Source organism: Mchenga conophoros, linkage group LG4 (genome assembly GCF_057382185.1).
Source record: "Mchenga conophoros isolate Kocher_MC1m ecotype Shallow Benthic linkage group LG4, M_conophoros_male_GT1.1, whole genome shotgun sequence".
In the NCBI taxonomy this organism is placed as follows: domain Eukaryota; kingdom Metazoa; phylum Chordata; class Actinopteri; order Cichliformes; family Cichlidae; genus Mchenga; species Mchenga conophoros.
In genome coordinates, this window is record NC_140529.1 from 1,685,810 (window position 1) to 1,699,995 (window position 14,186).

General features: G+C 44.2%; 1 protein-coding gene across 3 annotated transcripts in view; it reads right to left on the reverse strand.

The window, feature by feature from the left end:
• Positions 1-14,186, reverse strand: part of ap2a1 (adaptor related protein complex 2 subunit alpha 1) — a 39,150-nt gene that overhangs the window by 23,099 nt on the left and 1,865 nt on the right. For all 3 annotated transcript variants that reach the window (XM_085269858.1, XM_085269859.1, XM_085269857.1), the window contains exons 2-5: positions 7,460-7,671; positions 3,966-4,159; positions 3,738-3,867; positions 1,694-1,795 (exon numbers count right to left, since the gene is read on the reverse strand). In XM_085269858.1, the coding sequence (XP_085125984.1) occupies positions 1,694-1,795; positions 3,738-3,867; positions 3,966-4,159; positions 7,460-7,671 (638 nt within the window). The remainder of the gene's footprint in view (positions 1-1,693; positions 1,796-3,737; positions 3,868-3,965; positions 4,160-7,459; positions 7,672-14,186) is intronic.

A 14,186-nucleotide genomic window follows, 5' to 3' on the forward strand; every position in this document is an offset into this window, starting at 1 on the left:
TTCCCGGTCGAACCCACTGGCTGGCCTTTCTGTGTGGAGTGTGGCTCCCCCCACAGTCCAAACACCGTCAGTGGTTCCCAAACTTTTTTTCCTAGGCCCCCTTTGTTTTACAAGAACAACCCCCCCCCCCGCACAAACACATCCTCCAACCACACACGCCCATATTTTGCCCCGTTGCGGTTTATTTCACACCTCAAACATTTAGTAAACACATAAGCAAATACAAGTAAACTGCAATAAATTACAGGTAGTAATAAAATAAACTACTAACTCTTTTACGCTGCGTCCGCACCTACACGGGTGTTTTTGAACACGCAGCTGTTTCGTCCACGTAAACGGCGTTTCGAATCACCAAAAACTGAGATTTTTTAAAACTCCTTTTTTTGCGTTTACGTGTGAACGAGGAATACAGAGTTCGTCACGCAACGTCAAAGCTATGTGCCTTTTTCACGTCACGCTGTGGCCACGTTATTGTTTACATGAGATGAATTGCAGAATGACAGATAGAGACGAAATACTGTTAATCTGACTGTCTGCAGATTTACACGCAGTTACTGTCCCTCCATTACAAAGGCAGAGGCGTCACGGTGTCATTATTTTACATGTAGTTGTTTTTTTTCCTGTGTAATAATATTCAACATTGCATCAATACATTTTTCAAAAAAATGCCTCTCTGTGCAAAATAGGTTTAAAAACAAACAGCTGTGGGATCCTGTTTGTCCGTGATTTGAACCGGGGAACAAACTGTGGCAGGATCAGCCTGATGTTATTTGTATCCCGCTGTAACTTGATTTAAACAGCCCAGCGCTGCTCCCGACGAAGGAAAGACCAATCCTGCAGGGAGACCTACCTCGGCACCTGTGCAGGTGAAGCCAAAGGGCAGATTTGCTTCACCATATTTTCTAGTCTTTGGCTTGGAATGAAGTTGGTTTGGAAACATATTCAGCAATGCTTCATCTCCTGCTTTGTGTTTGTGTGGGCGCCCCGTGCTAGCAGTGTCCAAGCGTTTTTGGGTTTTTTCCCTTTTCATACCGCACCCACCCCTGCAATGGCTCTGGGCCCCCCCTAGGGGGCGCGCCCCACACTTTGGGAAGCTCTGGGTTAAGTGGTGATTGTAAATTGGTGCGAATGTGCGGTGTGAGTGGTTGTCTGCCTCTCTGTGTTAACTCGTGACAAACTAACCACGAGTTGGGATCTTCTCCTAACTGATTTATGAATGCAGCACTGTTGATTTGGATCTGCTGTGCAACACCATCGAGAAGCTGCTGGTTCATTCAGCTCTGCAGGTGGAGGGTGCCTTTCTGCTACTACTGATGGAGAAGTGTACACGGCATATTTGAACAACAAACAGGAATAAATGAAGGATAAAAAACCAGTGTGTGTTTTTCACCCCTCTTATTCACCAAACGCTGTGTATTAAATATCCCAGATATCCATGTGGATTTACTGTGCAGGAGGCCATAGTCTGTCTGTGTATTTATCTGGGAGGCTGCCTTGTTTCTTTGCGAGTAGAAAGAAGAAGCGGCTTAAATGTAACGGCCAGTCAGCGGGTCCAACCCTGCAGGTTCAGCTTCAACACGTGACTGACTCGGTACATCTGGGAATCCTGAGCTAACACCGAGACTAATGAGCAGCATCAACAGTGAGAGTTACAAACATGAACATTTTACATACAATTGTTTCTGACACTCACCCTGCTGAGGCGGGAGACGGCGAGGGAAACGCACGTCTTAAACTCGTCTGGATTCTTCTGGCTCAGGCAGGTGATGAGGGAGATGGCTGCTGTCACTACACCCTAACCCCACCCACAAAGAGAAAATGAGTAACCGCACCGATTCATCACAGCGGAGACAACTGGTACATCACAACATGTTTCAGTGGCTCATTGAAAAACAGACAAATGCAGGCAGAAAATTTAATCATGTGAAAACAAAGTGCAGGACTCTGAAGTGTTACAGGGTTCATTCAGTCATTGTTCTCATTATTCTACAGTTAAAACGTTCCGGTAAAAACAAATACCACCGCTGCTTTGGCGCCTATACAGACTTATGCTGAGTCACTAACCCAGTTCAATTTATATTGTACCAAGTCTGAACAACAGCTGCCTCAACAGAGTTCATATCAGAAGATAAAAAAGCTACAATATCAGAAGGAAACCCAACGATCGCCCTGTGAAAAGGCACTCGGCGATAGTGGGAAGGACAAACTCCCTTTTGACAGACAGAACCCTCCGGCAGAGCCAGGCTCAGGCAGGGACAGACATCCACCCTGTCGGTCGGGTGAGGGGAATAAACTGGCCAGAAGGAAAACTACAGGGGATGTACAAGGATGTACCGTCCACTCGGTTCCTTAAGGAGCCTTTTTGTGTTGTTTGGCTAGCGGCACTGAAACAGCTGTGATGTTCGTTTTAGTGAAGCTCTTTATGAATGAGAAGAGTGTGGAGGAGAGCCTGGTCAGGTGACAGGATGGAGTCAGGAACAGATTTTTCCTGGTGTGGCCAGATGTACGAGCGGCACAATCGGCTGCTGCGATCAGCTCTATCTCATGAACAGAACAATCTTTCTTTTTCCAAGAACATCACACCACAAACAGAACTATGATTCTTAGCGAATGCCATCAGCACGTCTGCAGGGAAAGTAGGTTTGTGTGTGTGATGGGGTGATGGAGTAAGACCTCCCCAAACACCAGCAGCTGTTTGGCTGTGCTTGGGTTACTATAAAAGTGATCGCTTAGACTGATTTTGGTTTCCTTATATCCCACCCAGTTATGGTTCTGTCACTAGTTAGCTAACATAAACAAATCTAAGTGTATGTTACCATCAACCAGCCAACCCGATGAAGTCACGCTCAGCACTGGCACAAGATGGCGCTCAACATGTTTGAAAGCCTTTAAGCTCTGGGAACCACTCCATGCTCGGATTGGTTAGTTCGTATTCATCTCTGGCTCTCTTCCACAGCGCGTCTTTGGCCTCCTCATGTAACCACCAGTCACAGCAGATGGCCCCGCCCCTCACTAAGCTTGGTTATACCGGACCTTTCCTCCTATTCAAAGAGTTTTTCCTTCCCTCCGTCACCAAGTGCTCTCCCACAGGGGGATGTCTGATCGTTGGAGGGGTTTCTCTACATCACTGTAGGGACTCACAATATAAAGTGCTGTTTTTGTGATTTAGCATAATGTAAATAAAACTGAAATGAACCAATGACACGTCCACAGGTGCTCAGCTGGGCTGAAAGGTTAGGATTTACATGACCTAGGATATTATCCTTCTTAGAGTATTTACTGAGTTCTAATGCTCTAATGATAAGGGGCGATCGTGGCTCAAGAGTTGGGAGTTTGCCTTGTAATCGGAAGGTTGCCGGTTCGAGCCCCGGCTCGGACAGTCTTGGTCGTTATGTCCTTGGGCAAGACACTTCACCCGTTGCCTACTGGTGGTGGTCAGAGGGCCCGGTGGCGCCAGTGTCCGGCAGCCTCGCCTCTGTCAGTGCGCCCCAGGGTGGCTGTGGCTACAATGTAGCTGCCATCACCAGTGTGTGAATGTGTGTGTGAATGGGTGGATGACTGGATATGTAAAGCGCTTTGGGGTCCTTAGGGACTAGTAAAGCGCTATATAAATACAGGCCATTTACCATAAGTCACTGTCGACAGGAAGGAACACTGAGCAGAACAAGCGGCCCACGCGATGCTAAGTCCTCCACAGCATGAAGGGTCCTGCTGCTGAATGACCTCTGTGCTCTTACCATGTGTTGGTCGTTGAGTAAGTGCACTACACGGGACGTCCATTCACCCATCAGCACCAAGTCGGGAGAAGTCTTATAGAGCCGCAGCAGACAAAGGGCCGCTGACTGTTTCACACTGTCCATCGTATCACTGCGTTGCATCACATTCACAGTATCACAGTTAACAGGAGTTAATCTAAAATAAGTACAAAAACAACCCAACAACAGTGAAGCATCAAAAACACTTACCCTGCAACCAGTATCCGAGGGATCTCACTGGCAAAGGCTTCGGCCATCTCACGGCTTCCCACGTTCGCAATACAGTGAAGCGCCAGGCACATGAAGGTGGGGTTGCGGCTGGACAGGTCGTTCTTGATGGCGTTGTTGATCAGACGGATTAGCTCACTATTGCTATTCACCAGCACTGAGATGAACAGGTAGCCCTGGACAAATCCACATCGACAGTAACAGTGAGTGGCTTTCAAACACAGCGTCCCACAGCGTGTGCTCTGCATGTGTCACGATTTTGTGGACTAAGCAGTTTACACCAGCTGCTGTGTCACCCACGTTGTGTTATGATGTTAGCACACTCACAGGTTAACAGGAGCTGTGTCCCAAAACCTAAGCCGCATCCTTCGGAGGACCCGGCCTTTGCGGTCTACGTGGGCCGGGTCCTCCGAAGACCGAGAAGGCCGGAAGTGCGAGGCTGTGAAATTAGACGGTCTAGCCTTCAGATCAGCGTCACCGCGGTCTCGGTGGAGTTTAATAAACTCGGCCATCTGCTCCTTGCTGTCTAAAATATAACAGGACACTGGAGTAAACTCTCGACTGTCTCACACTTCTGTTTAATCAGTTTTCTGTTTGACGTTTATTCAGCGGTGTGAAAACCACCCGATGGGTTAATAAAGTTTTATTTTACCTAATAACTTTAAATCTCAGCCAAACTGATTTACTCAGGAACCAATCAAACACCGAAAAAAGCCAAACAATAACATTTTTAAGTTATCTGAGTGACTCATATATCATGTTTAACCTGAGCAGCGAAAGACGGCGGTGGGTCTGAAAACGATGAAGCTGGGAGTTCGTTGTTCTTAGCGGCTTCAGTGACCCTCGACCTCCCGGTCAGCTGTCGAGCTGGTGGGTAACAGACGTCTCCGAAAACGTCGGCGCACTTTTGCAAATATGCGATGTTTTGATAAACCGAGCAGATATTTGAGGTTTACACAGATTCATTCTCGCCTGAAAATATGTTAAACGTTTATTTTGTGACCCAGAAAGATTAATAACAGTAATATTAAAACTAACTAGCTGCCGCCATTGTTGGAAACTGGAATGGTGGGCCACGAAGGACACACCCGACCCATCCTTCAAATTCGGGGAAATGAAGGACGGATTTGTCGGCCGCATTTGAAGGAGTCGACGAACTGGGACAGCCTTCATCACCTGGCTGTGACGTAATCGGCCTACAAATGCGGCCTCAGGAGGACGCGGCCGACATTTTGGGACACAGCGAGAGTATCAGGTGTCATGTGAAACTAACGAGCTGTGACACAAATGACCAGCTGACGCCCGTTATACACTCAGTATCTGCTGTACTGGGTCTACAGAGGTCTCTCTTTTAATAGAAACACCTGGATTAAGGCTTCATAGATCAGATCTTAAAACTATGTAAAGAAATGGTTCATCCCAAAATTCATTAGGAAAGCTGATCCCACTCAGCAACAGCAGTCACTGCATGTGTGCTACGTGTAGGGATGGGTACCGGTGTTCTGACATAAACGGTAGTAACCAGACCAAAAAGCAGCGCACATTTCGCTGCTTTTTTTTCCTGAGCTGTGACACACTTTGGATTCTAGCCAATCATTTTACGTTTCCGAGGATAGTAGGCGGGGCCAGGTACGTACGTTCTTTTAGAGCAGAGCTACAGATTAAAAATGTCCAAGGCAAAAAGTCTGGCTGTACTTCACAGCAAAAGATGCAAACTCAGCAGCAACAAGTGCTTTAAGCTGATACTGTGATACTGTCAAAGGAGGTAACACCTCGAATCCGATGAAACACCTGGCGACGCATAGCGGTTTTTTTAAAAGCCGAGAAATGCGCCGTATTTGATAGCTTGCTGCGAGACCTCACACCGAGCGCATCTACTGCGGGTGTGGTGCCTGTTATTGGACCCGGAGCAACATCCCCCAAAAACCCGAAGAGGAGAGTCCTGGCCCCTAGCCCTGCCAGTGTAGCAGAAATGATGAGGATGATGATGCAGCAGCAGCCGTTCTTCTCTGCGTGAGTAGCTTAATGTTGTTCGTGTGTAATTTACGTTGAGTAGGCTAACCACGTTATTACATTAATGCATGTAAGGTGAACTAGCAAACACCATCATAGCTACATGCGGCTGTCTTCTTGTTTGATGGCAGATGCTCCCTTCACCCTGGCCAAAAAGGCTAAAATGACCAAAGAAAAAGTGGGAAACAGTTAAACATGAGAGGTTTAGGACAAAGTTTGTGTTTTTTCCATTGTTTAAGCACTGCTTCCAGCCAAGAGTGATACCATATATGCCCCATAGCTGCAGAAAAGGCTAACATTGTTATCTTTTTACAAAAAAACAGCTGAACATGAGAGGTTTTTGGACAAAGTTTGTGTTCTTCATTCTTTAAGCACCGGTTTGAGCACCGTTTAAGCACCGGCACCGTTTCAAAAGTACCGGTTTGGCACCGGTATCGGATAAAACCTAAACGATATCCATCCCTAGCTACGTGTGCTCTCACACCTGCAGTTGAACACCTGCACCGAGACCCTTTGAAGCTGGTCTCAGTACGGCTCCAAAGGAACTCCAGAGCCGTTTGTTTATTGTGTGAACGTGATCCGAGCCCAGGTGTACGCTGCAACACTGTGTGAAACAAACCACAGGAAGTGCTACAGGTTTACACACTTGTTTGTAAACTTGGTAGAAATCAAAGTTCCCAGCTTGGATCAGGGTGAAGGTCTGGAGCTTATTAGCGGTCGTGTTGAGTCAGTCGCAGCCGTCACTTCTCAAACCACATGGATCCTGAATCATCCTTATTCTGCTAACTAAACATTTCCTGTTCCTGAGGAAACTCTCCACACCCCACAGTCAGGAAATGAAAAGGTCTCAGCAGCAGAAGGATTTGTTCTGCAAACATTTACTTCAGTTTTTTCAAACAGCATTTCAAAGAATACATGAATCCACACAGGGCTTCATGTTTTTTCCTAAAATGTAAGTATAAATAAAAACACCCTGGAAAAGCGTGCGGCGGTGACGAATCACAGCTGGTAGTGACGTGAAGTAAAGGACTACCACGTTAGCTATGTCACAAATAATCTAATTCTGTTTTTATTCAATAAAACAGGGAAATGATGCTGTCAACACTCTCACGTCTTATATCTGGTGAGCCTCAACGGGTCAGGGATCGGGTGTTTGAGTCCCTCCTGTACACTGGAGCAGAAGTGGGCCAGCTGTGAACGCTTGGTCACAGTGTTTAGTGGACACGTGAAAAGTGGAAATGCAGCCCATGTTCATACAGCACTTTTATACTGCTACGTAGCACTCAAAGGGCTTTTATACCACACACACACACACACACACACACACACACACACACACACACACACACACACACACACACACACACACACACACACACACACACAGTAGTGCAACACTTGCATGCATCTCACACACTGACATGCATTTAAAGAACAAGACTACAACGCTGTGAAAGACTTACAATCTGTTTCTCTGTGTACTTGTTGGAGCTCAGCAGGTTGACGGCCTCCATGTGTCCAAAGTCAATGTCATGGCCAAGCAGAAAGATAAAGAGCAGCTTGCAGACATACTTCTTCTTGCTGTAGCCATCCAAAGCCTTGTCCCCTTTGAACTTGGAGCGGATGTTGGCCAGCTCTTTATTAATCCGTTTGATCTCAGCCTCCTTGCTCTTACCTGATAAGGTTAAAAACACAAAGACACTCGTGTAGCATCAGCATTCAGAGGTGGACAGATCTGGCCACTGAAGGCAACTTTAAGATCGCGCAAACCAGCAACAGCTAATCGTGAGACCGTTTTCATTTTTCTTTGACTGAAACTATTTGACAAAATGTTTGGATAACTACGGAGCCCTGCAAGGGACATGGGAGAAAAAAATGAAGATGAACTTTTGAGAGATCTCACAAAACGTCGAGCTGGTGGGTAACAGACGTCTCCAAAAACTTCGAGCACTTTTGCAAATATGCGACGTCTTGAGATGAGATGAGATAGCCTTTATTTGTCACTTGCAGGTCTTTTGCCCACAACCGAGATGACAGACCTTGCCAACCGTACATACAACACAAACATCACATTGGGGAGACAGGTCAGGCCAGGTAGCGAGGAAAAAAACATCGAAATGTGTAACACAGAAGGATAATACAGGAATGCACAGATATCAACACACCACAGCACAATAAACACAGACAGCAACATGGGAAAGAGTTCCAGTGTGTGCATCAGATCTGGGACCGAGCAGATATTTGAAGTTCACACAGCTACATTCTCGCCTGAAAATATCTTTAAAGTTTATTTTGTGACCCAGAAAGAGTAATATTAAAACTAAGCCTTCGAATTGGGACAGCCTTCGTCACCTGGCTCGTCACCTATCCCAGGACTGCAGCCAATTCCAGTTTCCAACAATGGTTTAATATTACTCTTACTGCGGTGTTAAGCAATGCAGTTGAAAAATTTGGGTGCACCTAACTTTTGTGCTGATGTGCCTAAGAGAAAAAGTTAGGCGCACCGGTGCAACCGTGGCAAAGAGTTAGTCTAGAGCAGCGGTCTCCAACCTTTTTTGCGCCACGGACCGGTTTATGCCCGACAATATTTTCATGGACCGGCCTTTAAGGTGTCGCGGATAAATACAACAAAATAAAACTAAAAAAAGAAGGTTTATTCATAACACACGTGAAAAGACCCAGGAAAACAGAGTTAACGATAAAAACGATAACAAAATAACCCTGAAAACTACACATTTCACACCTGAGCCTCAACTCTCGCGGCCCGGTGCCAAACGACTCACGGACCGGTACCGGTCCGAGGCCCGGGGGTTGGGGGCCGCTGGTCTAGAGCCCTGCCCTAGACTTGTATTTCTGACATTAATGGTAAGACGGAGGTGAGTTGTGTGCTTCTGTTTCTTAGATTGTATCTCTGTAGCTGCCACGTGTCCCCTGCTGGGACTATACACACAGTCTGATTAAGAAATTCCTCATATAAGGAATTCCAACAGGTGGTTGGTCATGCATTAGTGTAGGGTCCACCTGATTTGGTGAGGGTGGATGTGGATTTTTGAAGCCTTGCAAGAACTCTGTCAATGTTTGTGATAGAGATGGACCGATCCGATATTACGTATCGGTATCGGTCCGATACTGACCTAAATTACTGGATCGGATATCGGAGAAAAATAAAAAATGTAATCCGATCCATTAAATATCACGAAAGCACCTCACAAAACTTGCAACACGCCGTAACTCACCTCAGAACGTTAGCACGTCGGAGCAGTATGCATCATGTGATAGAGCAGCTGTGGCATGCGGGACCTGTCGGTGGTCTGGATAGCATGTGGAGCTTCGCTAGCAACCCGGCATTTCATCTCCGACAAAGTTATCCCCGAGAGAAGTAAAGCAAGTGTGTAAGTCCATCTCTGAATGTTTGTAAAGCATTCCTGCGTTAAGCTTAACGAGCGACTGCCTCTCGCTCTCCGGCTGCTACTTCAATCGTGAAACTGATCAATGATCAGCTTTTCTGTCGCGAGTCCGTCTTTGTTTTTGGTCCACTTTGCACCAGAAAGAGGAAACCAGCGGCTGAACAACAGCAGCACGTTTAAGCTTGATCAGCTGTTGTTAGAATTTATTTAATATTACTTTCTACTCCAGGATCTTTTTCTACGTAGCTGACGCTGGTAACTGTGCAGGGGCGGATCTAGCAAAGTTTAGCCAGGGGGGCCGATAGGGCATTAACAGGGAAAAGGGGGCACAAAGACATACTTTTCTTTCTTATTCTCATTTAAAATGTCGAGCTTTTAATAAATAATTATCTGACACCCAAAGTTTTAATTTGATGTAAAATGAATAGAAGTCAATTACTGTATATAGTGACTATTAAGTCTAATATATATACCCTAGTAAGCTATAGTACTTTTTCCTTTGGGAAGGTACCATCTGTGCAGTCTGCAATTTTGTTGAAGAAAGATGTTGAATCTATTTAATATTTCTTGAAAAGTAATTGATTTCTGTGCATTTTTTTTTCACACTGCATCAAATTAAGGTTGATTACGTTGATTAAGCATCATGAGGTGGAGCGTGAGGGGTGGTTCCCTATTTTTTATTTATTTATTTTTGTTGTTGCTGGGAGTTGGAACCCTATTAGTTAGGTTGCTTAATATTTACGCTAAGTACTCTTTAAAATACCAGAATAGGGAGGATGGTGTAGGTTTAAGTTTATTAGATTGATCAGTATTGCTGAACTATGAAATATTTTTTTTGCATACAGGTATAACAGAATAGCTTTAGTGTAGTTGTTGTTTTAAACTTGAGTATGAACTTGCAGACTTGCAAAATGCAGCAAGATATTTTAAAAAAACAGTTTTGTTGATTAAAAAACACTATATCGGATTCATATCGGTATCGGCAGATATCCAAATTTATGATATCGGTATCGGACATAAAAAAGTGGTATCGTGCCATCTCTAGTTTGTGACCAAGTCTAGGTTATCCCCACAACATGGGAACCAATGTAATCCTCTATAAAGGCTGTCTGGTTGTCTGATGGCTCCTACTTTTAAATTGCCCAACTTCCACACATCTTATGTGGTCTGTGTTGAAGCCACTGCAGCCTAAAGCGGGAAAAACAAACAAAAAGCCCTCCACCTGCTAGCAGATGTACGTACGGTATGAAAAAGAAACCCCTAGGAAACACTTTTCTCATCTTATTATGCTCACAAGATTTGAAACAACACTTGACTCCTGACCGTGACACTAAAATGTCCCCTCAAAGGTGGGTGTCCACAATATCCAGCCTTTCACAGCTGAGCGCCTCTATCGCTGGTTTTTGGTATAAAAACAAACAATTTTCAATTGTTGGGAAACAAACCCAAAAATGGAAAGTGTGAAAGCCTTTGTGTGAGTCTTCACCATAAATTCAACAAAGTTTACAGTGTAGACAAAGCAGAACAAAAGTAAAACTGAGAACCGCTTATTGTCCAAGGGGAACAGAGGGTCCACGACGGGCACTACGGCCTAAACGGAGTTGGCAGTTAGTCGTCTGTATGAATCAGACCTGCGACCTGTGCAACTGCTGTTGACCTTTCATGTTTTCTGTCAAAACACGGATGGAACGAGCTCGACCGACTTTATAATGACCATGTTTTTACAGCTATGAAGCCACTATGTTTCTGCAGGATTTCTATTGTTTTATCGCTCAGCTCTAACTGCAAGACAGAAAGCAGGAATGACTTTACTCCATTCAACACACTGTTAAAATAACTGTGTGATGACTCCCGTTGTTGCTGTTCTACTATGTTTCCATCAGGAACCTGTCCCAGCTGTCATGGAGTGAGAAGCAGGGTAGACCCTGGGCCAGGCTGCCGATCTGTAAAACTAAAACTGAAGTGAACAAATAAAGTCCAACTGAAAGAGCGCCGACTGGACTGGAGCCAACGACTCTCAGTGTTACCAACAGCACCGCTGTGCACCTGCTAGCATGTTATTAAAGAAATGCATTAAAAAACTGAAATAAATACTGGAGGCTGTTTGTTAGTGTCGGTTTAACAGAATAATACTCTGACTTGCTCTCACTATCCATCCTTTATTCAATGTTCTGCACCCCAGCAAATGAATAAACTCTCGTTTGGACGAGTGTCCCCATGAAGTCAAACAGGCTGGGATGAGTGAGGTCAGTTAGAGAGCCTGCATACTGGATGAACATTCAGGCTCGCTCACCACTGATATTTGACAATGGTGTGTTGATAAAGTATCGCAAAAGGAAGATGACACATTTCTGTATCAATCTTTAGTCTCGCTCTGCTGTGAGCTCACATAGATGAACTGGAAGGCTTTGGGATGTTCCTGCAGAAAAAAATATCCCATTTTAAAATTGATCCAGTAAGATCCCCACGAGGAGTTTCCTCAAATACAAAGCCTCACAATGTTGCCAAATACCTGGCTTCAGCTGGGTTTAGGCTACGGCCCATCTTGGGACATTACACGACCAGATTTCACAACAACAACTTCCTGTTTCATGGCAAAATCTCCATGCCACTTTTACTTTACAATATGAAGCAACTATTGTTTTCAATTGGTGCCATGTTCATAAAATCGAAATGAACTATAAGTGCTTCGGCCCTATCAAACAGAACAGACACAACAGCGTCCTGATCATGATTTTGGCCATAATTAACCGAACATGATCAAACGATACTGAAAACACATGTTCTGCCACAACAAGCTCTCCCTAAACCACTGCCTGACCATTAGGGCTGAACGATATATCGCATTTGCGATAATATCGCGACATGATCAAGTGCAATTTTCTAACCGCAAAGGCTGCAATTATACTCTGGACATGTCCAAATTCATGGGCTGCATCCTCCTGAGGCCGCATTTGTAGACCGATTACGTCACAGCGACGTGCCGAATGCTGTCCAAATTACTACCATATCCCAGAATTCATAGCGCGGCCCAGCCAAACTCCAGTTTCCAGCAATGGCGGCCGCTACTAAGTTTTAAAATTACTCATACTAATCTTTCTGGGTCACAAAATAAACTTTTAACATATTTTCAGGCGAGAAAGTAGTTGTGTAAACATCAAATATCTGCTCGGTTTATCAAGATATCCCATATTTGCAAAAGTGCTTCGACGTTTTCAGAGGCGTCTGCTACCCACCAGCTCGACAGCTAGCCGGGAGCTCGAGGGTTACTGATGCGGCCGAGAACGGCACAACTCCCGGCACGTCATTTTCAGATCACCGCGGAGTTTCGCTGCTCGGGTTAAACGTAATATATAAGTCACTTAGACAACCTAAAAATGTTATTGTTGGGCTTTTTTCAGTGTTTTGTTTGTTCGTGAGTAAATCGGTTTGGCTGAGATTAAAGTTATTAGATTAGATCAAATAAAACTATTAATCCCCCGGGTGGGTTCCTCCTTGGTTTTCACACAGCTGACTAAACGTCAAACAGAAAACTTATTAAACAGAAGTATGAGACAGTCGAGAATTTACACCAGTGTCTGGTTATATTTTAGATAGCAAGAAGCAGACGGCCGAGTTTATTAAACTCCACCGAGACAGCGGTGACGCTAATCAGAACTAGACCGTCCAATTTCACGCCTTTAAATTTTAAAGGCGTGTTTGTGTGTGTGTTTATACAATTGCTATTATGTTTGCACTTTATGTGTAATGTTACTGACTGCAGAGATCAGTAAGATGTGTGTATTTTTTATTTATTAGTTTTATTTATTTAATATTATTTTTTAATTGAATGACTGTCTAGTAGTTCACAGATGTCGAAAAACTGAGTGTGGTAAAGCCACTGATTTTGTTTATGTATATTTCTGCAATCTGCACATTGTACTGACTTTCATTTTAATGTTTACACCAGGGTTCCTTGTCAGCACTTTATGCTCAGATGTTTGTAAGCTAAAAATAAACTATTGTGTATGTTCAAATATACTGTTGTGATTGAAGAAGTTAAATAAAAATGTCAGTCATCAATTCATGCATCACCTCATGTCATCATAACAGAGGTCTGTCTTCCAGGAAAGAACAGCTTAAAATTAATGTAATATAGTATTGGCCATACTATATGATGTATTGCTTGTCTTTGTTTAATAATACAGAAGACAAAGACCTTAAAAAATAATCGCATATCGCATCGCAATCGCAATATTGGGGCAAAAAAATCGCAATTAGGTTATTTTCCATAATCGTTCAGCCCTACTGACCATGTGCCTGCATTTGCCAATCACTGACCTAATTCGTGTTTAGTCTGAAGAAGTAACACTACAGTTAAAGACAGATCTACTTTCTGCTTAAACAGCTATAATGTTAAGCAACACTGGAACAGCAGAAGCCAAAGAGCTTGTCAGTAAAAGACATTTTTACCATGAAAAGCAATGATGATGATAAATGAATGGGATTTAATCATGGGTCATCCTGCAGCCCGCCTTCCTGCTCAAACAGCGATAGACGGCTACCAACCAGCATGGCTGATGAGTTAAAGCTTTCTAACTACCATCTGCCCAAGAAGTGGTACACTCCCCAACTGGCCAGGCAGCAGACAACTGTTTCCAACAGGCTTCCATTAGCACAGATACGCCTCATCCAGTACCTCCAAATGAAATATAAAGACAAAAAACAACCAGTTGCACAGTCTGATTTACATAAGTGTGTTGCTGACATAACAAGACTGAAATTCATTCTCACAGGTTTTTGT